This window comes from Melanerpes formicivorus, unplaced genomic scaffold (genome assembly GCF_026170545.1).
Source record: "Melanerpes formicivorus ecotype bairdi unplaced genomic scaffold, bMelFor1.0.p_v2 SCAF_5, whole genome shotgun sequence".
Taxonomy (NCBI): domain Eukaryota; kingdom Metazoa; phylum Chordata; class Aves; order Piciformes; family Picidae; genus Melanerpes; species Melanerpes formicivorus.
In genome coordinates, this window is record NW_027142357.1 from 17,663,570 (window position 1) to 17,687,448 (window position 23,879).

Genomic DNA, 23,879 nt, shown 5'->3' on the forward strand with positions numbered 1-23,879 from the left:
AAAACTAGACATCTTTTTTTTTAAACTGCTTGCAGTTCCTATGAAACCTGTCCCTAAAGAAAAAGCCCCTCCTGCTGTTCCTAAAAAAGTTGAGGTTCCTCCAGCTAAAGGTATATTTTTCAGTAGAATAAAAGAATATGCTGTTTCTTAGCTTCTGTTTCTGTGTTCTGTACAGTTAGCAGCCAGTGATTTGTGCTCCCTTTGTGAATTCTGCTGTTCTGCTTTAGTGACAGTGATTATTACAATATGTTGAATGTCTCGTGTAATATGTTATTTCTAAATATTGAACCTCTGTTATGTTTTGTGTGCTCAGTACCCTTAAGCAATTCTTTGAAAACTTAGAATTAGCATTTTGCAACATTACTTTGATGATGGAATTCAAAAAGCCTACATTTAACATTACTATCTTTCAAAGTGCCTGAAGTGCAAAAGAAAGCCACTTTTGAAGAAAGAGTGTTCATTACAGAAGAAAGAGTATCTGTTGCCATTCCAGAGGAAATCCCATCACCTGAAGGTACACTCTAAATGGCACAAGGAAACTTGTGCTTTCTCTAAAAGTTTGCTGTTTTAAAGACAAGATCAAAATACAAAAAAAAAAAAAAAAAGTGTTAGTTGTCTTGTATGAGTTTTGTGTTGAATATTTTACAGACTTGCAGGCAGTTAAGAACCTTCTGAGAACTATTTACTATTTCAGTCTTGAATGCCAGAATCCCACTCCATTGGCATAAAGCAAAATTCTACCACTGAATACAATGGTTTTCAGCTCAGACTTTCATGAAATCATAGTAAGAAGTATGGATGGATACTGTTGAGTCTAGACTCTGCTAATTAGAACTGTAACCATCCGATTCTTATACTCTGTATAATGCTCTTTGTAGCCTTGTGGATGCACCAGCTCTTTTACTTCACATTCTTATACTCACAAAAGTTTGAGATCAGGTGTTTAAGTTAGTATAATACTACAAAATATCTATGTCAATGTAAAGTTTTGACTGGGTTTATATTCCATTAATAACTGATCAAGACAATTTACATATCCCTTTTAAAGGCACAAACAAATTTTAAAAATAGATCTGCAATTTATATATCTAAAATGTGAACAAATACATGTTCATATGAATACATGCAGTGTTAATTTCTGCTTAGCTCCTGCAAATCAGTCTTTTACCACAGAACAAGTTGATGTTTTCCCTGATAGAATCTCAGTCTTGCCTTTCAGTTCTTAACCTACCATTCTCATCTTGTTCACATCCTTCTTACTTTCTGGATCTAGGAGCAACCTTTAATTCTTTGATTGTTGGTGTGTCCTCCCACAGCTGTTGTAAAGGGGAAGTCTGGGGAGCTGAGGAATTCTGATGGACTGACATTTGAGTAGTGAGAGATGCAACAGCACATAGTAGGGTACATGGGTCACAGGAAAAACTCTTCATTTAGAGCAAAACATGCATTTGTGCCCACCACACTTTAAAAACTTTAAAAAATTTCATCTTCATCTTCTCTGTCCATCTCTTCTTCCCTCTCTCCCTCCCTCCATCCCTCACTCCATTCATCTATCCACCAGAAATACTAAAACTAATAATTTTCTTTAAAGAACCAACAGTTGAAGAATGGGATGAAGAAGTAGTGGAGGAGGCGTCTATTTCCATTCACAGAGAAGAAATTTCTGAAGGTACAACCACAATTGAGGAATAATAGGCAAAAGTAAAATGTATTTGTTGTACCAAAAATGGTGTGGATTATTATACATATGCATATACATATACATATGCATATTACTACATATAAATATATTTCATCTCTTATAAACTTTAATTCTAAGAATGTCTAATCCTCTTTTGATACAGTGAAAATAGTTTGGTATCTGTTGGGTGTTGAGAATTATCACCCCTTCTTTTTTTTTTTTTCCCTCAACAAAAAGTCTCTGTTGGAAGTTCCTCTTCCAACAGATTGCTTAGATGAAGTAAATGTGCTTCAGAATATCATGATGCTTTCTGGTTCCTCAAATCACTGCATCATTACATGACTAAATTTTTTATTGGTGATAACATAATGCTGTGAAGGACAGTAGTGCCCACTGACTCAATTTTCATTAGTAGTGACAGTACAGAAAGTATTTTCAAGGAGTGGAATTTGTCAAGGAATTTTCTCAGTATTTGCAAAAGAGGCTTGCTCAAAGTGGCTAAATTCCATTATCAGTGAATTAGTGGACAAGACAATGGAAAATGCTGATCTAGTACCTCAAATACTGAGCATTTTCAAATTCCATGGAAATGCAAGATGTGAGCCAAATCTCAGTTCTGTTTAGGTTGCTTGGAGTTTTACTATTGGCTTCAGAAGGAGCAGAATGGTTTGAATGTAGATTTTGTAATATCAGAGGTGTCTGGTAGTAAAGCACCCTGCTTATCCTTGTCTTAAAAATATTTTGTTGCTTACCAGGGCCATAAAGACAATAAGAGATGTAAAACATTTAAACTCAAGTATGTTTTTTTTATTTTACTTCTTTGAAGTGACTGAAGAAGAATCTTACTACGTAGAGGAGAAGGTAACTCTTCCTAAAAGAGAGGAAGCCCCACCCACTAAAGGTATATTTTCTTTTAATTATAAAATCATTGAGTCTTATGTTGACATTATAATAGTTTACCTCTATTTATGTTTTTTTGTATGCATGTTGTGGTGATATTAGTTCTCTTCATAAAACTATGTATTGAAATCTTTTAAAGTGCCTGAAAAGCGTAGAATTGTCCCTAAACCAAAAGCTCCAGCTGCTTCTAAGGAAGATGCAGGAGTTACAGGTATAAATCAGTTCCTCATCTGGGCAATTTATCTTCAAGGGGATTATATTTGTTTTACTGTCTTACTTGTGCATGTTGATGTGGGTAGTGTCTGCTTTCAGTGATGAATGGTTGTCTCAAATTCCATCTTGTACTATGAATAATGTTTGTATTTACTCAGTAAAACACATTGTAATGTGGTAGACAATAAAAATATTACATCTTAATATTCTTTTAATCTTCCTTCTCACCTTACTAATTTTTTTCTGAAGTTCCTGAAGTTCATAAGAAAGCAGTTCCTAAAGAGAAAGTACCTGTCCCTGTGCCTAAAAAAAGGGAGGCTCCACCAGCAAGAGGTATATCAGTAGTTTGTTTCTGTTGAAAAAAACATGCCTTTTTTGCAGCATTCTATCTTTAACATACATGCATGTTGATAAAAAATAAATCTCATATATCAAATTTCTTCAACATTAAACATGTACTTATATCCATTTGTCCACAATGTGGCCTATAGCCTGTGTCATCTTGCTAAGGCTTATATAATCTAATGCCTGTTGGTGAAGTCCACCACATTTTCTAAAGTTGGATAATCTTTTTTAAAAACAGAAGATCGGGTGTCAGCTTTTGAGATAGAAGTTGAAGAGCCTCCATCAACCAAAGGTAAACAAACTGGGAATATCGTGGAGAATTTTTTTTGTCTGTCTGTTTCGCCTTGCTGTGCTCATGTTTAGGCATTTTACTTAAATTTTTCTTTGCTATTATCTGTGACCTCTGTCTGGATTTCCACTTTCTTTGGTCTATACTTAATCTTTGTCCTCTGTCTGTAAAGCACAATGTTCTGCAGTGTCTCATTTTTGTTGCTGTTGAAGTTTATTTGGCACTTTATTTAAAAATCAGATTAAGTAAAATAAAAACTTATATATGTCTGCATTTCAAATATTGCAATTAAACATTCTTACTCTTATTTTTAAGTGACTGAAGTTCATAGAAAAGTCACCAAAGAAGAAAAAATTACTGTTGCTAAAAAAGAGGAGGCTCCACCAAAAAGAGGTATATAATTCTTCAGAGCTACACAAGAGGAGTCTTGTTTCAGAATATTAACTGATATTGTTCATGTCTAATGTAACTGACTGTTTGCTATCAGTTTTTTTATTTGACTTGAAGAAATGTCAAGTTTCTGCATTTGTGTTTTGTCATGTGATTATTTTCCTAAACTGTGCATAATTCAAAGTCTTTTAACATAAACCTTTTTTTTAAAAAAAACATTGCCAGCAGTGCCCAAGAAGCCTGTGCCAGAAGACAAAGCACCTGTTCCAGTTTCACGGAAAGTGGCAGCTCCACCAGCTAAAGGTATACAAGTTCTGAAAGTAGAGAAGGCTTCTAAATATCAGATGTCTATGGGCAAATATACTCACCATCTCCCTGGGGTCTTTCCTGACTTGATTATAAATGAAGAGAACTTGTGTCTTCTCTTATGCAAAAGAATACAGGAGGTGACAGACAGCAGTCACACACCTGTATTTCTTGCATTTTCTACCTGTTATTTAACTTCATTGGTCACTGGCTTCTTAAGAGCTTTGGGAAGCTGAGTGAAGACATTGATTCCATGAAGATGTTAAATAAATATGAACACATTTTAGAAAACTCTGTGTTTTAGAACACCAGTGTCTGGTGAAGGGTCTCAAACTTAGAAATATGTTCTCTGTTTCTGTAATTTTCCTTTGTTTTAGAAGTGGTTTTGTTGTGTGTCCTGTATGTGTGGAGCTCTGTGGTTTAATTAAATTTCTGAAGAGCCTAGAGACAATTTCCATCTTATTTTCACTTCAGTCATTCCATCTTACCTCATGATGTGCTGTTTGTCTTTGATGTGTTTTGGTCTATATAGCTATTACTTCAACATTATATGCATTATTTTAGTAGACATTATTTTAACACATTTTTCTGATGTTACTAAAATTGTACAGTGTTTTAAAGCATCTTATTTATCTGAGGAACTTATTCCTGGAACCTCCCAAACTAGTAGTCTTCAAAATACATAATGCATATCTATGTACTATGCATTAAGGCTTCTGCTGCTCTTCTTTGATAACTTAAATGTCTTTATGTTTGTATGTCTGGTGTGACTGTTTTGTTTATTGTAAGTACCTTCACTGTGTAAATATGTACTATTTCCCCATAATTGTTTGTCCATAATTCTTCCATATGAACTTCAGAAATTGTGATTTGTATTAGAATTTAGTATTCTTTCAATTACTATCTTTAAAGTGCCAGAAGCACCAAAGAAAACTGCCAAAGAAGAAAGACTATCCATTGCTGTTTCAAAAAGAGAAGTGTCTCCACCAGAAGGTACTTCTGTCCATTAATTATCTATGAATAGACTGTCCTCATGCAATACCACCACAGCTGCTGATATGGCAACTTTCTTGAAGTTCTAAAGTTTAGAATCGCAGAAACATTTAAATTAGAAGAGGCCCTTATCATAACACTAATCTCAGTATCATGTCCACCACTATGTTCCACAGTAATCCCAAGGGAACTTTAAAAGAGTCCTTTAGAAGGGCTAGAGATATTTTCCCCAATTACTCTGGTGTGGGAGGTGTCAGGAAATAATAACTGTTTTCAAAGAAACCCTGAAAAGATACATGATATTGTAGCAGAGAAAAATATTAACATTGGACTCTGTCTTTGAAGTACCAACAGAAGAGGAACATTGGGCTATGTCAGAGGAAGTATCCATTTCTCTTCATACAGAAGAGGAGATTTCATACACAGGTATGAACAGACTGGAAAGATTCTATGACCAAATCTTTATTTTGCTATCTACTTAAAAACAAACACCGCCCCATCCCCTCTCCCCCCCCCCCCCCCCCAAAAAAAAAAAAAAAAAAACCACAAAAAACCCACAACCACCAAACTAAACAAAACAAAAAACCCACCACCACCACCAAAAAAGACAACCAAAGCACAATTTCATGGCCTGTGCACACTGCCAGTTTATCCTGAAGTGAAGCTTGTAAAATACCACAGGACAGTATTCCATTCTCACATGAGGCTTAAATCATTCCTCCTGGCTTACTGCTGTTGTAATAGTAAAAGCCCAACCCTTCAGATAGGTCCTCCTTTGGAAATCTTGCCACCTCTCTGACCTTTGAGCAGGAACAGGGCAGCCTTCATTTGTATTAACATGCTTTCCTCTTCTGAAAAAGTCTGTCCTTTCCTGACCTGTGACAACAATTTATCACCTAAATTTGAAGGTCAAAGAAAAAATCTTCACTTCTGGTGTTGCCTGCCTGGTTGAGACACTTAGCATAATCCCATAACTTGCAGCTTTCCACTCAAGGGCTTTAACAAAGTCCCTAGCTTTTGAAAAAAAATTACTGCTGTATCACTTTTGGAGGCAACAAGTTGGTTTGTGAAAACTCACCTGCAAAATGCTTCATATTTCAGACATGCTGCTGCTGATAAAAATGATTATGATACTCATAAAATGAAAGATTAATGGAATCACATCAGTATGAAGTTAAATACTCTATTTAGTCTCCCTATTGGTGAATGATGGGGAGACAGATAGATCAGGAGAACAAAGAGGAGGACGGAAGAGTATCTTTGATTAGCTTTCTGTAAGACAGAGGCAATATGTCAGCTGCTATGGGGAAATAAAAAAAAAAAAAAAAAAAATCAAAGTAGAAGGACATTAAATGCAACAGTTCTCCCAAGAGTTACCAAAGAGAGCTATTGTAGCTAAGACAAAATTATCTGAAGAAAACTGAAATTCTTGGCAAGATGACTCATGCGCAATGCAAATTTTGTTAGCAAATCAACCAAACTTACCACCTCCAATCAGTTTAAGGTTTAATATTTCAAGGGAAGGTGTACCTGACATTTACAATGAAACACCAAGCAGAGTTTTGCCAAAAAATGTTCAAAAAGCTGGTCAGTCTTCACATTGCCCCACAAATAACACTCACTTGCAGCCACTTATATACATTCACTGTGGCTTGTCGCAAAGAAAGCATTTAGAAATTCTCAAATCCATCACTAACAGAATAGATTCAAACTCTTAAGAAAATCGCTCACAGTTTCCTATGTAAATATTTTGTTACCAGTGATTGAGGACTCTTGATCTATGACTGCAGTCATACAGAGTGCCTCTGCTGTGGTGAAGGAGTTCCCACAAACAGCAGTGAGATTTACTGATTTTGCAGTTGATCAAATTTGGATTTTGAGTTCTGCCCATTAACATCACTGCTGACAGCCATGGATGAAACAGGAATCACAAGTACTGCGATCTTGAAAAGTCTGGTTTTTCTTAATTGACTAGCAGCCTAACATCTTTCATGATTATGTGTCCAAGGTCAATAAACACACTTGTCGTTTACATGCCAGCTATATATTTGTGAGATTTGGTTTTGTATCTCTTGACAAGAGTATTTTTGCTCTTAAAAACCCATACTTCTAAATATTGTTAAATGTAAATATACTCTATCTTTTAAAGTGCCTGATGTACCAGAAAAGGCTATCGTTGAAGAAAGAGTACCAATCTATCCTCCTAAAAAAATAGCAAGACCACCAGCCAAAGGTATACTGGATAGAGCATTAAAATGTAGTATACATGGGGTTTGTGTCTTGTATGTGTCATGTGCAGTGAATATTGATTTGTTTTCTATGAAATGTTCTTCTTGTGGTTTAATTCTTTTTTGGCAATGCTTTGTGCTCCTTATTATTAATAAGAATCATGGCCTCAATGTTAAGATTCTTTTAATTGGTGTCTTTTAAAGTGCCTCAAGTACACAAGACAGTTGTTAAAAAAGAAAAAGTCTATGTTGAAGTTCCTGAATATGAAGAAGAGACTCCACAATACGAAGAGGAAGAAGCCATCAGATATGAAGAGGAAGTAGTCCATTACAAGGAGGAAGTCCAGCATTATGAAGAAATTAGTCACTATGAGGAGGAAGTTTCTCCATATGAAGAAGTTTCTCAATATGAAGAGGAAGAAGTCACCCATGATGAAGAAGAAGTTACTTATTATGAAGAGGAAGCTCCTGAATATGAGGAGGAAGAGTCAGAACTTCCCCAGTATGAAGAGAAGGCTCTCCCATCAGTTAGAGGTAATTTTAGGATTTGTGTGAGGAAAAGTAGTATCTGTCCATTCTGTTAATATTCCTGTGTGTCTACTCTTTACTACTATCTCTATACATTTGAATGTTCCTTGTCATATACATTCTTCTTTTGTGAGAAGTGGTAATGACCCTTTAAGAACAATCAGCTGAGCAAATTCAACTGAGCTTTATTTCATCCTCATTTGAGTTTAAATCTTACTGTCAGACTGTGTGTGGAGGGTTAGAGAGAAAGTCCCAGCCTTCTCCCCCCACAAAGAGAAGAAAAAAAAAAATAACCACAGCTAGCCAGCCAGAGGAGCAAAAGGGAATGCTATATTTACAAGCAATTTTTAGGGAATGCAGGATATATACACAATTTACAGTATTTACAATATATACACAGAAATATACAGCAAAGTAAAAAAACAATAATACAGGAACGAAATTCCCCCCCCCCCTCCCCCGGAGGAGGGGTCCCCCCCGTACCCTCTTCTCTCCCATTTTTCCCCAAAGAGGGTTAGAAAGAGAGAAAAAGAGCAGTTGTTAATTAAAGCAGTTATAAATTAAAGCAAAGTGTTAGTAGGCCACACACTTATCTGTCCAAGGTGAGTCTGGCAGAGAGCCTAGAATTGGACGAGCTGGAAAGGAGGAGGGAAGAGTGAACTGAGGAAAGTCCCAGTCGCACTCAAAACTTAAAGTTGCATTCTACCAATCTACCAATGAAATTCGTTTAGACCTGTCTTTTGTTTACAAAACATTCAGCCACAGTGCCCCAGTACTGTCCTTTTCTTAAAGGCACAGCCTCAAACGGTCACACTGTGTTTCAAATATTCAGAAATATTAATAAAAATTGCACATTCACAGAACAAAAATAAAAAAGTTTATCTAGAAAACAGGGTACTTGAAAATAAGTTATTTAGGAACAAAAATCACATAGTCTTCCCCTCAGAAACCCTTGAAATGCCTATAGATGTTTTTTATTCATTTCTTGAAAGGAATCATATGTTTTAGTGGAAAGCAAAGACAAAAACAATCTGAAAAACTGCCATACTTAAACATTTTGGTTTAGCTATTGTCCTTAGGAATAATTTTTGTGGTAATATTGTAAAATTTAAATTATTTTAGTACAGGATGAACATACTGTGCACTACTTAAAGAACACGACTAGGTCACACTAAGGTCTTGGTAATAAATCCTCTCTAAATAGTAATGTAAAGATATAAGCTAACAATAAAAAAAAATCCAAATTTACATAATCATCTAACAATACTTATAAATTTATATTTTCCAGTCCTTGACCAAATAGTTCCATAGTGCCTCTACCCTCAAAATAAGTTCAGAATTTCTTTTTGACTAATTAGTGAATGCCAAAGTTGTATTTAACATTTCACCAGAATTTTGTCATATGAATTACACATTTTTTGTAGTAAATAAAAGGCAAAGGCTCTGTACTGCAAAAGACTGGATCATCCTGAATAGGATGATGAAGACTAGCTAAAATTTCCTCTGACTCTATCATCATAGTTAAGTTTATTTAAAATGTGCTCTAAACTTTCTTCAGTATCATAATATCAGTCAGGGTTGGAAGGGACCACAAGGATCATCTAGTTCCAACCCCCCTGCCATGGGCAGGGACACCCCACACTAGACCAGGCTGGACAGAGCCTCATCCAGCCTGGTCTTAAACAACTCCAGGGATGGGGCCTCAACCACCTCCCTGGACAACCCATTCCAGGGCTTCACCACTCTCATGGTGAAGAACCTCCTCCTCACATCCAGCCTGAATCTCCCCACCTCCAGCTTCATTCCATTCCCCCTAGTCCTATCACTACCTGAGATCCTGAAAAGTCCTTCCCCAGCCTTCCTGTAGGCCCCCTTCAGATACTGGAAGGCCACAATTAGGTCACCTCGGAGCCTTCTCTTCTGCAGACTGAACAGCCCCAGCTCCTTCAGTCTGTCGTCATAGGAGAGGTGCTCCAGCCCTCTGATCATCCTCCTGGCCCTTCTCTGGACCCGTTCCAGCACCTCCACATCCCTCTTGTAATAGGGGCTCCAGAACTGGACACAGTACTCCAGGTGGGGTCTCACCAGGCCTGAGTAGAGGGGGAGGATCACCTCCCTCGACCTGCTAGCCACACTTCTCCTGATGCAGCCCAGGATCTGATTGGCTTTGCGGGCTGCAAGTGCACATTGAGAGCTCATGTTGAGCTTTTTGTCCACCAGCACCCCCAAGTCTCTCTCCTCAGGGCTACTTTCCAGCCAGTCACTGCCCAGACTGTATTTGTGCCTGGGATTGCCTCGACCCAGATGCAGGACCCTGCACTTGCTCTTATTGAACTTCATGAGGTTGGCCTGTGCCCACCTCTCCAGCCTGTCAAGGTCCCTCTGGATGGCCTCCCTTCCCTCCAGCGTGTCTGCTGCACCACACAGCTTGGTGTCATCAGCAAACTTGCTGAGGGTGCACTCAATGCCACTGTCCATGTCACTGACAAAGATGTTGAACAAGACAGGTCCCAGGACTGATCCCTGAGGGACTCCGCTTGTCACTGGCCTCCACTGGGACATGGAGCCATTGACAGCCACTCTTTGGGTGCGGCCATCAAGCCAGATCCTTATCCATCTAGTGGTCCACCCATCAAACCCATGTGTCACCAGTTTGGAGACCAGGATGTAGTGTGGGACAGTGTCGAAGGCTTTGCTCAGGTCCAGGTAAATGACATCAGTTGCTCGCCCCTCATCTATTAATTTCGTTACCTGCTCATAGAAGGCATAGAAGGCAACCAGGTTGGTCAGGCAGGATGCAACCAGGTACACTCAAAGCTAGTGGGATTACTATCATGTCATCATAAAACTTGTATTGACATTTATGGATCTTAGAGTACAAAACCCATTAAGATATAGTTTAGTTGAAACCTTTGCCTCACTATGATTAAAAGTAAAATCTGTTGATTTCAACAGAGTCAGTATTTCATTTATTCCATTAGAGAAAACCTCTTTTAAACATTGCCATTGCACTAAAAATTGTGTTATAAACTGCTGGAGAATAGAATAGAGTAGAGTAGAATAGAACAGAATAGAATAGAATAGACCAGACCAGACCAGACCAGGTTGGAAGAGACCTTCAAGACCATCGCATCCAACCCGTCATCCAACACCATCTAATCAACTAAACCATGGCACCAAGCACCCCATATTCATATAATGTATCCATAGTTCTGTGTTGTAAGTAAATCAGTATGTTAAACTGATGTTTTTGCATTTTACACGTAGAAAGAACTTAGAAATTTCTAAGGAAGAAAACATAATTAGCAGTATATATTCAATACATGTACAGAACTGGGTTTTTTGACACAATCAGATGCAACCTAATACATGTCTGGGAAGTGTTAGTATCATAGCTCTAGGGGAAAGTAGTAAATCCACTAAATAGCTAATACAGTAATTAAATAATTGCTTATTAAAATGTGTGTAAAAAACATTTAAAACTTGGGGAAAAAAAAAAAAAATCTGTGTTTTTGCAAGTTTCCCCACCCTGACATTTCTTAATCTTCAATATCTGGTTCTAAAACGTCCAGCTCTGTCTTAACTTAATCATATAATCAGCAAATAAGCCCTTGAGCTTAAAAACATTTTTATTGATGGTTTCAATGGCTGAGAAGGGAGAATGGATGTAATGGCAGTTGACATAATTTGTTTGCTATTTTATTTTCTCCTACTGATTGTGGTAGGTTGAAATTACCCCCCAGCTAATTGGAATTTACCCTCAGAGTAAATTACAAAAAACCCCAACAAACTCACTACTCAGAAAGCAAAATGAAAGTTATATTTACAAAAGCAAAATAAAATCTAGAAGTATAAAATGCAACAAATATGTACAAAATGTGTTTAGATATATTTACAATTCAGAAAAACACAGATACAAGGATCCCCTTGTACAGCCCAGGGGGATCATTGCAGCCTCCTCCCCTTCTTCCCTTCCCATTACTTCACAGACACAATATTGAGCCAGCAAAAGGTCAGAAAAGAGAGGTAAGGGAACAAGCCATGCAAGCTGCAAAAGAGAAGCGAAAAGGAGAAAAATATAGTTTGAGCAGCAAACTTTATCCGAGTCATCAAGCCAATGGAATAATGTAGACAAATCCGTTGTTATTCTTCTGTATCCATTAGCTAACTTTATTTACCTTTTACTCAAATATGTCCAGAAAGTCCATATTCTTGTTTATAACATACACAGTAGACTAAAGAATTGGCCTAAAACCATGGCAATGATCGAACCGTGTCCAATCATTGCTGTATGTTTTGTTGTGGTGCTTGTTTGTACTTTATGTTCCTGTTAGTTTAGAAGCAACTACCTAAAATATTAATGATTCTTTCAAGTGCCAGAGGTTCCCAAGAAGCCTGTACCAGAGGAAAAAATACCTATTCCGAAGAAAAAGGAAGCTCCTCCAGCAAAAGGTATATATTGTAAAGGTATATATTGTTTCTTTAAGTTAGCAGACATCTTCTGAATATATGGTTCACAGTACTGTCTTTTTTGTTTCATTTGTGTTTTGAATAGTTTGTGGATTATTTTTTTAACCAAAATTATGTTTTTTAAGTACTTGAGGAGCCAAAGAAACTTGTACCTGAGAAGAGAGTCCAAGTGCCAAAGAAGGAAGCTCCACCAACTAAAGGTACATGAAATTGTAATTAGCTGTGATTAGAGAGGTCTTCTAGACTTTATCTTCTTACTTGTATTAAACACTAGGACAGTAAAAGGACTGTTACTCTTAAGAATAGTGGTTCTATGTGTTTGTGTTCATTTTTTTAGTGTCACTGGCTTGTATGTTATGGTGTTTTAGATTCTTATGATAAGCTCAATTTACAATATCTTACTAAGTTCCAGAAGTGCTCAAGAAACCTGTGCCAGAAGAAAAGGTTCCTGTTCCTGTACTAAAAAAGAAAGAAGCTCCACCAGCCAAAGGTATACCAGCTCTTGACTGAATGTTAAAAACTGTTGGCCTTTCCTCTTCAGTGTTGTGTAGAGTGAAGAGTTTTTTATTCTCATCAGTTGTTCTTTGTCTTTCCACTTTATTGATTCATACTGTTATTCTTTACCTTATGGTTCAAAAAAAAAAAATAAATAAAAAAAATTCTACAATAAATATTCCACAATAATATTTTTAAGTGCCTGAAGTACCAAAGAGGCCTGTGCCAGAAGAGAAGGTACCTGTCCCAGTGCCTAAAAGAGCAGAAGAACCTCCACCAGCCAAAGGTACACCAGTTTCTGCTTCATCTGCATAATTCTAGTTTGTATCTTCTGCTTTAGAAGACTGCAAGTAAAATTCCCACTCCTCATCCCAGTGTGTTTGATACTGAACCACTTTGTCCTGTGTTTAATCAGAACATTGTACAGTAGCATTTTATGTTATTCATGAGTGTTATGCTTATTCTACACTTCAAAAATGTCTGTGTTTCAGTCTTGTATTGTCTCTGTCTTTTGGATCTTCTATATAAAAATTATTTACAGATAACCAGGTGCTCCAAAAGACAAACAGTGTACCTAAACAACCAGGCTTCCCTCTTAATCTTTCCATACCAATTTGTTACATTGTAGTCTGTATGTCTGCACATTTACATCAGTGCCTAAATCTGTGCATAAAAATCAATGTTCTATTTCATACAAATTAAATTTTACTAGTTTTGTGAGTATATCTTACTGTCACACAGTTATTATTTTACTATGTTTTATGTTACATTGAAAATTAATTTCTCAAACAAAAATGTCTTTAAAGTGCCTGAAGTGCCCAAGAAAGTTCCAGAAAAGAAAGTACCCATCCCACTGCATAAAAAGCCAGAACCTCCACCTGCCAAAGGTATCTTTTCTTATAGCTTAAAATGTTGATGATTCTTCTCATTCTTTTTGTGGACTTGTTATTAGAATTTGACTGAAGTATCATAGCAGTTTGTGGCAACGTACTTGCTAATTCACTCTCTTGCTTCTGTGTAAGTTGTCTCTGTTGCTAATGTTGTGTCTAAGTTTCCTACAATTAAATACTATCTTTGAAGTACCAGAAATACCAAGACCTGCCTCTGAAGAGGTACCTGTTTTCGTTCCTGAAGAAGAGGAAGAGGAAGCTGTTCCAGAGATACCAGTAAAAGGTACACCATTCCTTCTCCAAAACTATCAGAGAACTTTGTTCAGTTTCTTCAAAATATCTTCATCTATGCTGATTGTTTTAAGCTGCATGTGAACCTTTATTACTCTTCTAAGGAAAGTTTTCTTCTTGTTATTGGTCTTTGTGACTTTGTCGTGGTTATGGTAGTTTCGATGATCAAAAAGTAATTGAAAATTTCTCATCAAAATATCTTTAAAGTGCCAGAGGTGCCCAAGAAAACTGTTCCAGAAGAAAAAGTGCCTGTTGCAGTTCCTAAAGTAAAGAAAATTCCACCACCTAAAGGTATATCACATAGTGGAGTATGCAGATAATTTCTCTCCCTTACATTTACACAATTCAGTAGAATCTAATTTTAAGAATCAGTTTATAGTCATGCAAAGTCAGATCCTTCTAGCACTCTGCTGCTCCTTTGAAGTGAGCAGTGCTTGGTCTCAGCAGATCTTGACTTCAGTGGGCTGAGAATCAGGCTTTGAATGATTTGCATTTTAAATGATTGTTGTAAACTAAATAATAAACTGTGGTATCATTATTTAGAAGTAATGGTTAAATTAATTTAAATTTTGTTTAAACAAAATACCTTGAGTACAAATGGGCATTTTCCTTTGATTCAGGGAGATTGTTCTGACATGGAGACAATGCTAAAATTTCAAGCCTTTTAGTTAAACTGCTAAAAAATGACTGCCTATACAAACAACTGGAACATATACTCTGACAGTGAAATTAAAAATGGAGGCAAAGTATTTCAGAGGCCACCTTTTGGTGCTGAGCAAATTCTTTTTCACCAGACAAGTTTTTTAGAACAAAAATTGAAAAGCGACACTGGAAGTTTTAAATGTAAAAAATTAGATGTTGATAATCATCTACACCCTCTCATTTGTAGTATATCTGCTAATATTGTCAGTGATGCTGTGTAATTAAGAACTGGATAAAAGAGCTAGTCTTCATGTAACCCATATAAACTAATTGCTGTTTTCAGGGAGTGAAAAATAAGTAATTGTTTCCCTTAATTCTATTATTATTGCTACTTCAAAGTTGGTGTTGTTGTGTTTTATGTTCAGTTTTTGGGGTTTGTCATGAAAGTAAAGTTCTTAAAATAATATCTTTAAAGTGCCTGAGGTGGCAAAGAAAGTTGTGGCTGAAGAAAAGGTTCCCATTTTTGTTCCTGAGGCAGAAGAAGAAACCATTCCAGAGGAACCAATATTAGCAAAAGGTATACCATCTTTTTGTTGCAAGTTACTCAGAAGGTCTTTTGTATTCATTAAAATTCATCTTTATTTCTTGTTCTAAATTGCATGTAAATCTTAATGATCTTTTAGAGGATCTTGTGATCTTTTTTCATGTGGCTTTTTCATATTTTTAATTTTAAAATGTGTTCACGAAATAATATCTTTAAAGAGCCAGAGATCCCTAAGAAACCTGTCCCAAAAGAAAAAATGCCAGTACCCACTGCTGAGAAGCTGAAACTTCCTGCAGAAAAAGGTATATGGTTTAATACTTAGGAAAACAATATGTCGTTATTCTCATTCCAAGTCTCTGTTTATTTTGTTTGTTATTTGTGTCAGTTTTATGTCCCTGCTCCTTTTCTGTATTGTTGTCTCATTGTGCCTGTCAAATTCCTAGGAAAAACAAGATTTGAAATTGTTTTCCTTGTTCAAGATGTCTGCTTATGGCTAAAAAGGGTCTTTTTAAAAAAAAAAAAAAAAATCTGTTTAATCTTTAATTGATTTTAAATAGATTCTGCAGATCAGTTCTTGTTTTGTTATGTTTCCTGTTGTCTTCCTCATACTACTGGTGAATGACATTCTTAAAATAAAATGTCTTTAAAGTGCCCGAGATGCCCAAGAAACCTGTTCCAGAAGAGAGAGAACCTGTTCCTAAAAAGGTGCCAGCTCCACCAGCCAAAGGTATTGCAGTTTGTAAATGCTGTTATCAGTAATAGAAAACATTCTTCTTACAAGCTGAATTTAGCAAGGGAGATTTTAGTAGTTTTGTCTTGTATTATATTTGGCAGTAAACTGTTTGTTTGTAAGCTTCTGTTTGGCTGTTCGTGAGCATCTGGGTTTGTGTCTGTTTAAAACCTTGTGTAAAAAGAACACTAAAGTTAGATCCTATCTTTAAAGTACCCAAGATGCCTAAGAAGGTTACTCCTGAAACGAAGATACCTGTTACCCTCACTGAAAAAGTAGATTTACCAGCTGCAAAAGGTATATGTACTCCTGATTAATGTTTATGCTAAAAATATTCTTGATCTTTTTAACTTTTGTCTTTGTTGCATGTGGTTTCTGTCTGAATTTGTTAAAAGTCTTCACTGTCTGTGTTCACATTGTAGAACTGTAAAGCTTTTTGTGCTGTTTTACACATGCTGTTTTAAGGTGATTTTTTTCAAAATTCCTGAAAGTTCTTATCTTTAAAGTCCCTGAGGTGCGTAAAAGAGCTGTTGCAGAAGAGAAGGTGACAATTGTTGTGCCCAAACCCCAAGAACCAACACCAGTTAAAGGTACAGATTAATCTCTTCTTCCTCTGACAGATTTGGTTTTCCTCCTCATTCTTAAAATCTTTTACGTTATACGTATTGATTTAGGAGCATGTTGTTATATTTTATTTTAACTTCAGTTTGTCATTATCATGTACATTTACTGTTTTATGTGGGTCATCTTGACTAACTGTTAGAAAAAAAAATGAAAGTATAAAATAATATTAAGGTAGTAACAATAACACTGTTTTTAAAGTGCCTGAATTACCCACAAAACTCATCCGGAAAGAAAAAGTCCCTGCTCCTGCAGCGGAGAAATATGAGTATACATATGAAGAGTATGAAAAGTACGAGACATATGAAAGTATTGAAGAGTTTGAGGAGGTTCAGGAAACTGAAGAAATTGAGGCATATGAGGAACCTGAAGAACCTGAGAGATATAAGGAGTTTCAGGAACAGGAGTATGAAGAAGAGGCTGAGGAAAAAGATGTCTATGAAATGTATGAGTTTAAGGAGAAGGAAGAGATCTATGAGAAATATGAGGAGCTATATGAAGAGGCTTACGAAATCCAACCAGATATAGGTACATCAAGTCATGATTCCATTATTCTTATAGTTTGTTGAGTTTCCAGCTACTGCTTAAGCCTCCTTTGGGTGTTTATTTGTATTTTCCCGTTTGTGGTTCTGTGTGTCTGCTGCTGGTAATGCTAAAGGTTGTTTCTCTGGTACTCTTTCCTAAAGAATTCTTCCCTACAAAGTGGAATAGGTTCATTCCTCATCAAACTACCCAAGAGTGAGCTAGTGTAGGTATGATACAAGCAAAGTAAATAATAACATTCTGATGCATATAAGCTTCAGCCTGAATTGGGTATTTTAATGTGTCAAATATTGGTTTCTTTTGCCTGGTGTAGCTGCTGTGAGTTACAGAAATGTTAAAGCTCATGTAACCTCCTTTTGCATCATTTAAATTTATGATCATAGAATCCCCAATGCCAAACAGAAAGGGCATAAAAAATGTACTAGAAAGATATACAGTGATATTCCTTAGTTTTCATTTCCCAAGAACTCTGAGAAAATAATCTGGAATGTTGTGTGCAGTTCTGCACATCTCAGTTTGAGACGGACAGGGAACTGCTTGAAAGATTCCAGCACAGAGTCACAAAGATGGTTAAGAGCGAGGAACATCTCCCTTATCAGGAAAGGCTGAGGGAGCTGGGTCTCCTTAGATTTGAGAAGGGAAGACTGAGGGGTGACCTCATTCATGTTTTATAAGTGTGTAGAGTGACTGTCAGGAGGACGGAGCAATGGGTGCAAGCTGGAGGTTCCACATAAGCATAGGAAAAACTTTTTCAGTATGAGGGTGACAAAAAAGTGGAATAGGCTACACAGGGAGGTTGTGGAGTCTCCTTCTCTGGAGACGTTCAAAACTCACCTGGATGAATTCCTGTGTGACCTACTCTAGGTGATACTGCTTTAGTAGTGAGGGTTTGGACTAGATGATCATTTGAGGTCCCTTCCAACCCCTAACATTTTGTGATTGTGTGGCTGTTCAGTTGTCTCTGCATAAATGTTCTCTCTGGCCTGTTGTCTCTGCATAAATGTTTCTCTCAGCAAATGAGAGATTGCTCTGCTTGCTGTCTTTGTATCTGATGTAATTCCTTATAAATAACTTCAAATCTGTAATGAAATATTTCTTAAAGCACTTGAGGTGCCTAAAAGACCTCTGCCAGAAGAAAAAGTACCTGTTCCTGTTCCTAAAAAAGAAGCTCCACCAGCTAAAGGTACATTGACTATTAAATAAATCTGAAAACACAGCCTTCTGCTGGAGTCTCTGAACCTCCAGTTCTGTAATTTACCTATTCTGCTTTGATAGTATTTCCTTCAAATATAGGGATTGATTTACTAATAAATACATAAATGAATAAATGTTTCTTTAGTAAGTTGAAAGTGAGACAAATTACTTTCTGGGGACAAAAGAAGTGCAAGCATGACATTTAATTTTCACCATCACATTTTCAGTGATATAGTTAATTATTTAAAACCAAGTAGATGAAGAAACTAATAGAATTCTGTTGAGCTATGGTGCCATTTAAATAGAAGTCTAGTTTCCTACAGGATGCTAAAACACTAGGACCTTCTCATTCTAATGATGTGATGGAGTGCATCCAATTTTAATAGGTGTTCTCTGTATTTGGCTCTATGAAAGATAAGTGTCATGAATAGCAGTTGTTAGTAGATGCTAGCAGAGTTTCTGTACTAGTCTGGAGCTAGCTAATTTTATGTTCAGAGTACTTCAGATTCCAGAAATTAATTTTCTGATAACTTTTATAATAGTTTCTTATACAAAGTATCAGCACAAGATCAGTGAAAAAGGGGTTTTGTTGGTTTGGGTTTTTTTTTTTCCTTAAGTCTTGGAGTTACTTAATAAGAAGTTAAAACATTACCATATTCCCAGCTGACATTAATTAGAGCTGATACATCATGAAACCAAATTGTTAAGGTTCATCATAGTAAAAATTCACCCATATGAGCAGTGTTTTTCTTCCAATGAATACTGTAGACTCTAGCTATGTAAATCCAAGCAAAATGGTCCAGAAGGGTTGCCTGCAAGGTCACCAGTCAGTAGCAGCTGAGGACACAGTATTTCCTATTTTTCTAAATTTTCTGACTCTTTGCATTGTTTGCTTTTCATTTAACTTCTATTCTTACATAATATTCATACTGCAAAAGTTCTTAAAAATACATCAATGTCTTTAAACTGCCAGCAGTGCCGAAGAAACCTGTTCCAAGAGAAAAAGTGCTACCTGCTCCTCCTAAAAAGGAAATTACTCCACCAGTTAAAGGTATACTTCCTTTGCATTGTCCTCATCAATCATGAACTCTGGCTTCAGTTTGTCTTCATTATTTGTTGAGAAAGTTGTGTCCCTACTGTGGTCTTTCAACTGCTTGTGACTATGTCTTTTTTTCTTTGTGGGTTTCATTTGTCCAGTGTCATTTGTTGCAAATATATGAGTTGATATTTAAAAATGCATGTTCTGTCAATAAGCTACACATGAAGTAGTACAGAAATAAAGAATATTTTTACTTCTTCTCAAAAAAGAAGCAGATTCCATCCTGCATACATATGGCCATCTTTCAAGAGTATTTTGTTATGTGTTACTCTTTGGTCTAATCTTCAAAATTAACACAGATGTTTTTTCAGGAAGCATTTAATCCTTTGTTGTTTCATGAATATTCCTTGTTAGATTTGCTCTTCTTTCTGACTTCTTTCTAACTTTTGCCAAATAAAAGTAAATTATACCTTAAAGGGCCATTCAGTCTCAAAAGAGCTGTCCCTGAGGAAAAGAAATCTACAAATACACCTGAAGTAGAATTTCCACCAATGAAAGGCAAAGGAACTTTTGATATGAGATTTTGTGGAAGGAAATATTTGTGTCATTTTTTCCCAGCTCACATCTTCCAAAATGATCCTTATGTTGCCTTACGTGGCAGGAGTATCTATTCCTGTGTATAGAATCAGGTCTCAGTGATTAATTAAAAACTCTGTGGCAAATATTTCAGATATGTGCTAAACAGTAAATACATTTATTTATGAGTGAGACATGCTGAGGAAGCGTCATTTCTTACATTACCAGTTTGTAAACCTACAGTGCTTTTACATTAGTAATATAGTTGCAAATTTAAACTGGGATTTTGAAGCCAATACATTAGTCATTATACTGTTGGAGAAGTAATAGGGCAAGAGTCAGTAAGCTAAAACCATTAAAGCTGTTACACTTATTGAAAGGAGAAGCATGACAGTACAGTGGGAAAAGCAAATGGCTTATGTCTTTGAGAGCAAAAATTATATAGTTCTTTACATAATAGTTCCAGCAAGCACCATATAACATTTCATTCCCAAAAAGGCACAGTATTTCAGACCTCAAAAGAACCTAGTTTTCTGAATTTATTTCTGTTGGGGATTTTAAAAGTTGACAATTATTTTGATGTTACTAAAAGAAAGATATAATCTTTGAAGTTTCTGAGTTTCTTAAGAGAGCTGCCACTGAAGAGAAAGAACCCACTGTTATTCCTAGAAGAGAGGAACCTTCTTTGTATGAAGGTACATCAATGAGTAATCAACCAAGAAGTAAATTGCAGGGTATACATCAATTCCTGCTCTAGGCTGTTTTTAAATTAATTTAAAAAATTATTTAGAAGTAGCTTCCATCCATGTCCTACATCCGTCCACTTTCTCACCATAGATTTAGTTATAGTTTAGCATTTTTAAAATGTTCTTTTCTCCTTTAGTAATCTGAGGAAGAAACATAAATAAGAGTGAAGTTTCTGATCCAGGAAAGCACTTAACCACATTTGACCAAAGAAACAAACTTAAGTAGACACTAGGCCTCAGTAACAATTAATTTTTAAGCTGGTTTATACATAGTTAATGCCAGATGAGGACATATAGAATTCAAATACGATTTCTATCTATTCAGTATTCAGTATCACTAAGGTTGGAAGAGACCTCAAAGATCATTGAGTCCAACTTGTCACCACAGACCTCAGGACTAGAGTAGGGAGGACACTACTGCTCACTGCAGGCTTTTTGAACTCACTATATGCAGAACTAAGTAACAGGAGAATAAAATGATGTATTTCTGTAAATTTGTATTTTATTAATTGAGAATGGTCACTGCTAGCAATAGTAGGGAAATGATCTGGCTCAAATGAGATAAATAATTTATGTTCAAACATCTCTTTGTCTGTTTATATGTCTTAATTTCTGCGTTATAAGTTGTCTTTCTAATCTTATATTGTAAATAATATTAAAACATACAAAATAAACTAATATCTTTAAAGAGCCAGAAGTTTACGGAGAAGTTCCAACAGAAGAAAAAATTGCTGCTGTTATTCCTAGCAAACCAAAAGCTCCACCATCTAAAGGTACATCAACTACTCCAGAAATCTATAAAGCAGCATGTTACCTACAAATTAGTTTTCCATCTTCATCATTCCATCTGTGTGCTCATTTGTTACTTTAACATCTTCATCTTAATTTTTTATTAAATTCTGTGTGTCTGTCATTCTTTCTTTGTTACTTACATTTGTTCTTCAAAAATTTAATGTCTTTGAAGTACCAGCAGTGACAAAGAAAACTGTCCCACTGAAGAAAAAACCTGTTGCTGTACCTAGCAAAGAAGCTCCTCCAACTGAAGGTACATGGCCTCCAAATGGAGTAACTTTAGCTTCTTTCAAACACTAAGTACAAAGTGAGAGACCCAGCATGTTTTTTTTTCTTGAATATGACTAGGTGCTGTTTTCATATATTTGCTATCTTGTTTTAAGACTCAGTTTTGCCTGTTTATTTGTTCATTTTTATCTTAGAAAGAGACCATAAATAGAGAAAAAGAAGAAATTAAAAATACAAATATTTACAATCATTTACAAAGAATTGAAAAAAAAATGCTACACTAATGAACAATTATTAAGGGAGAAAAATTCATCACTCAGGGAAAAAAAATCAAGAAAGGTTATTCTTGTTTTTGCTATATGTTAGCAGCAGCTGTTCAGATTGATGCATTCTGCATCAATAATTTAAAAATTTAAAAGACAAAATTAGACAAATACAAAGGAATTTAATAGACAGGAAATTCATAGCAAAGACCAGGAATTAACCTTATATTTTTTTGATTTATTGTCTCATGGTCCGTTTCCCAGAATACTTTCTCTGACAATATATCTTTTAAAAAATAATCTAAATGCTTGCTGCAGAAGTCTATTTGCCGTCATGTCAAGGCTCTAATAAAGTCAAGATTAACTTAAGACTTTAAATCAGGCTTTTTTTTTTTTTTTTTTTAATAGGAACAATTTTTTAAAATAAAATTCCAGTACTGAAGAATTGTATTGGATGCTTGAGACATAATATTTAGTTAGTTTCACAGGAGTTTTAACTTGCTTTTATAGATAATTTTGAAATTTAATAAATAAATAGAACCTTCTAGATTGCTAAAAATCCTAAAGATTGTTTGATAGGAAAAACAACAACAACAAACAAAACAACAAACCCTAACCACTCTTTTTTTCAGGGAAAAGCAAATTCAAACTTAGGAGTGCTGGGATCTGTCAAAACAGTGAACACCAGAAAATGAAGGGTTTAGGTCACATTCACAAGTCAATACCATTTATTTTCATAGCAGAATCTTTTATTGTTTTGCAAATTTCCTAGTGGAAATTTGTAAAATAATCCAATATTTTAAAGTTCCTGAAGTACCAAAGAAAGCTTTCCTCAAAAGAGACAAACAAAAAATCTCCTGCTCTACTTAAAAAGCAGCTCCACACCTTGAATGAGGTTTTGAGTAGAATTTGAAGGACAAAATACACATTTTCATACATAGATTTTTAATTATATTGAGAGCATTCTGTTTACCACAAACTAAAGGACAGAGCTTTGGTTATCTGCAACATTATAAAATTAATTTAAGCACAATTTAAAATTATATCACTTGTTGTTCTTAGGGGAAAATTAGCTTTATGTGCAACTAACACAACTACAAGAAACCATGCTATGTGAGATCAGTTTGAGGGGAAAAAAATAAATAAATAAATAAATAAAAGAATAAAATAGAAAAAGCAACAGAGCTCAGATAAGCAGAGCCTATCTCTTTGTACTCAGGGCAGTTTAGGACTTGTCATACATCTTTTCTTCTGGCAAGCTGCAAAGCTCGGATCAGTGTAGAATATGAGGCTTTTTTTCTTTCCCTGAATTGAAAGAATCTTAATTTCAAGTCTAGATGTAAAGAGTCCTGTGTGTCTTAAGATGAACATGAATATTTGATTGGATAACTATTTGATTGTGTTTGTTCTTTAACATTGTCTTGTTTCTGAAAATATTCTAATGTAAATATTTAAACTAATATCTTTCAAGTGCATGAAGTTTATGAAGAGGTGCACATAGAAGAAGAAATTTCTACTGTTTATACAAAAGAGGAGACTCCAACACCTAGAGGTATATCTCCTCTTCATCTCTTCCTGCAATTTCCAGTCATGAACTCCAGGAAAATTAAGTTGTTCATGGTTCAGTTCTTTTTAAATGTAATTAATATTTGTATTAATGCTCCTAGTATCTCACTTACATTACAAATTTGGGCTTTTTTTTATGACTCATCTTGTTATTTTGTATAAATTCTTATAATGAACTAATATCTTTAAAGTGCCTGCAGTCATTAAGAAAGCCGTTCCAGAAGAAAAAGTGCCTTTTCCTACACCTAAAAAGGCAGAATCTCCTCCTGTGCCTACAAGACCAGAATCTCCACCATCTAAAGGTATTTTGACAGCTTAATAGAACTGAGGTCTTTTGCTTATATCATCTTTGTTTTTTCTTACATCATTCCTTAAT

General features: G+C 35.6%; 1 protein-coding gene across 28 annotated transcripts in view; it reads left to right on the forward strand.

The window, feature by feature from the left end:
• Positions 1-23,879, forward strand: part of TTN (titin) — a 250,969-nt gene that overhangs the window by 101,027 nt on the left and 126,063 nt on the right. For 22 of the 28 annotated variants that reach the window (XM_068138463.1, XM_068138479.1, XM_068138485.1 and 19 more), the window contains 32 exons: positions 36-110; positions 416-514; positions 1,592-1,669; positions 2,508-2,582; positions 2,721-2,792; positions 3,044-3,127; positions 3,378-3,431; positions 3,744-3,821; positions 4,044-4,121; positions 5,037-5,117; positions 5,463-5,543; positions 7,267-7,350; positions 7,550-7,879; positions 12,248-12,325; positions 12,469-12,543; positions 12,750-12,833; positions 13,038-13,124; positions 13,645-13,725; positions 13,919-14,011; positions 14,227-14,310; positions 15,137-15,238; positions 15,424-15,507; positions 15,855-15,932; positions 16,149-16,232; positions 16,442-16,525; positions 16,758-17,084; positions 18,202-18,282; positions 19,267-19,344; positions 21,344-21,427; positions 21,619-21,699; positions 23,409-23,489; positions 23,695-23,805. In XM_068138463.1, the coding sequence (XP_067994564.1) occupies positions 36-110; positions 416-514; positions 1,592-1,669; positions 2,508-2,582; positions 2,721-2,792; positions 3,044-3,127; positions 3,378-3,431; positions 3,744-3,821; positions 4,044-4,121; positions 5,037-5,117; positions 5,463-5,543; positions 7,267-7,350; positions 7,550-7,879; positions 12,248-12,325; positions 12,469-12,543; positions 12,750-12,833; positions 13,038-13,124; positions 13,645-13,725; positions 13,919-14,011; positions 14,227-14,310; positions 15,137-15,238; positions 15,424-15,507; positions 15,855-15,932; positions 16,149-16,232; positions 16,442-16,525; positions 16,758-17,084; positions 18,202-18,282; positions 19,267-19,344; positions 21,344-21,427; positions 21,619-21,699; positions 23,409-23,489; positions 23,695-23,805 (3,126 nt within the window). The remainder of the gene's footprint in view (positions 1-35; positions 111-415; positions 515-1,591; positions 1,670-2,507; positions 2,583-2,720; positions 2,793-3,043; positions 3,128-3,377; positions 3,432-3,743; positions 3,822-4,043; positions 4,122-5,036; positions 5,118-5,462; positions 5,544-7,266; positions 7,351-7,549; positions 7,880-12,247; positions 12,326-12,468; positions 12,544-12,749; positions 12,834-13,037; positions 13,125-13,644; positions 13,726-13,918; positions 14,012-14,226; positions 14,311-15,136; positions 15,239-15,423; positions 15,508-15,854; positions 15,933-16,148; positions 16,233-16,441; positions 16,526-16,757; positions 17,085-18,201; positions 18,283-19,266; positions 19,345-21,343; positions 21,428-21,618; positions 21,700-23,408; positions 23,490-23,694; positions 23,806-23,879) is intronic. The other 6 variants (XM_068138480.1, XM_068138482.1, XM_068138465.1 and 3 more) reach the window with 5 other exon arrangements.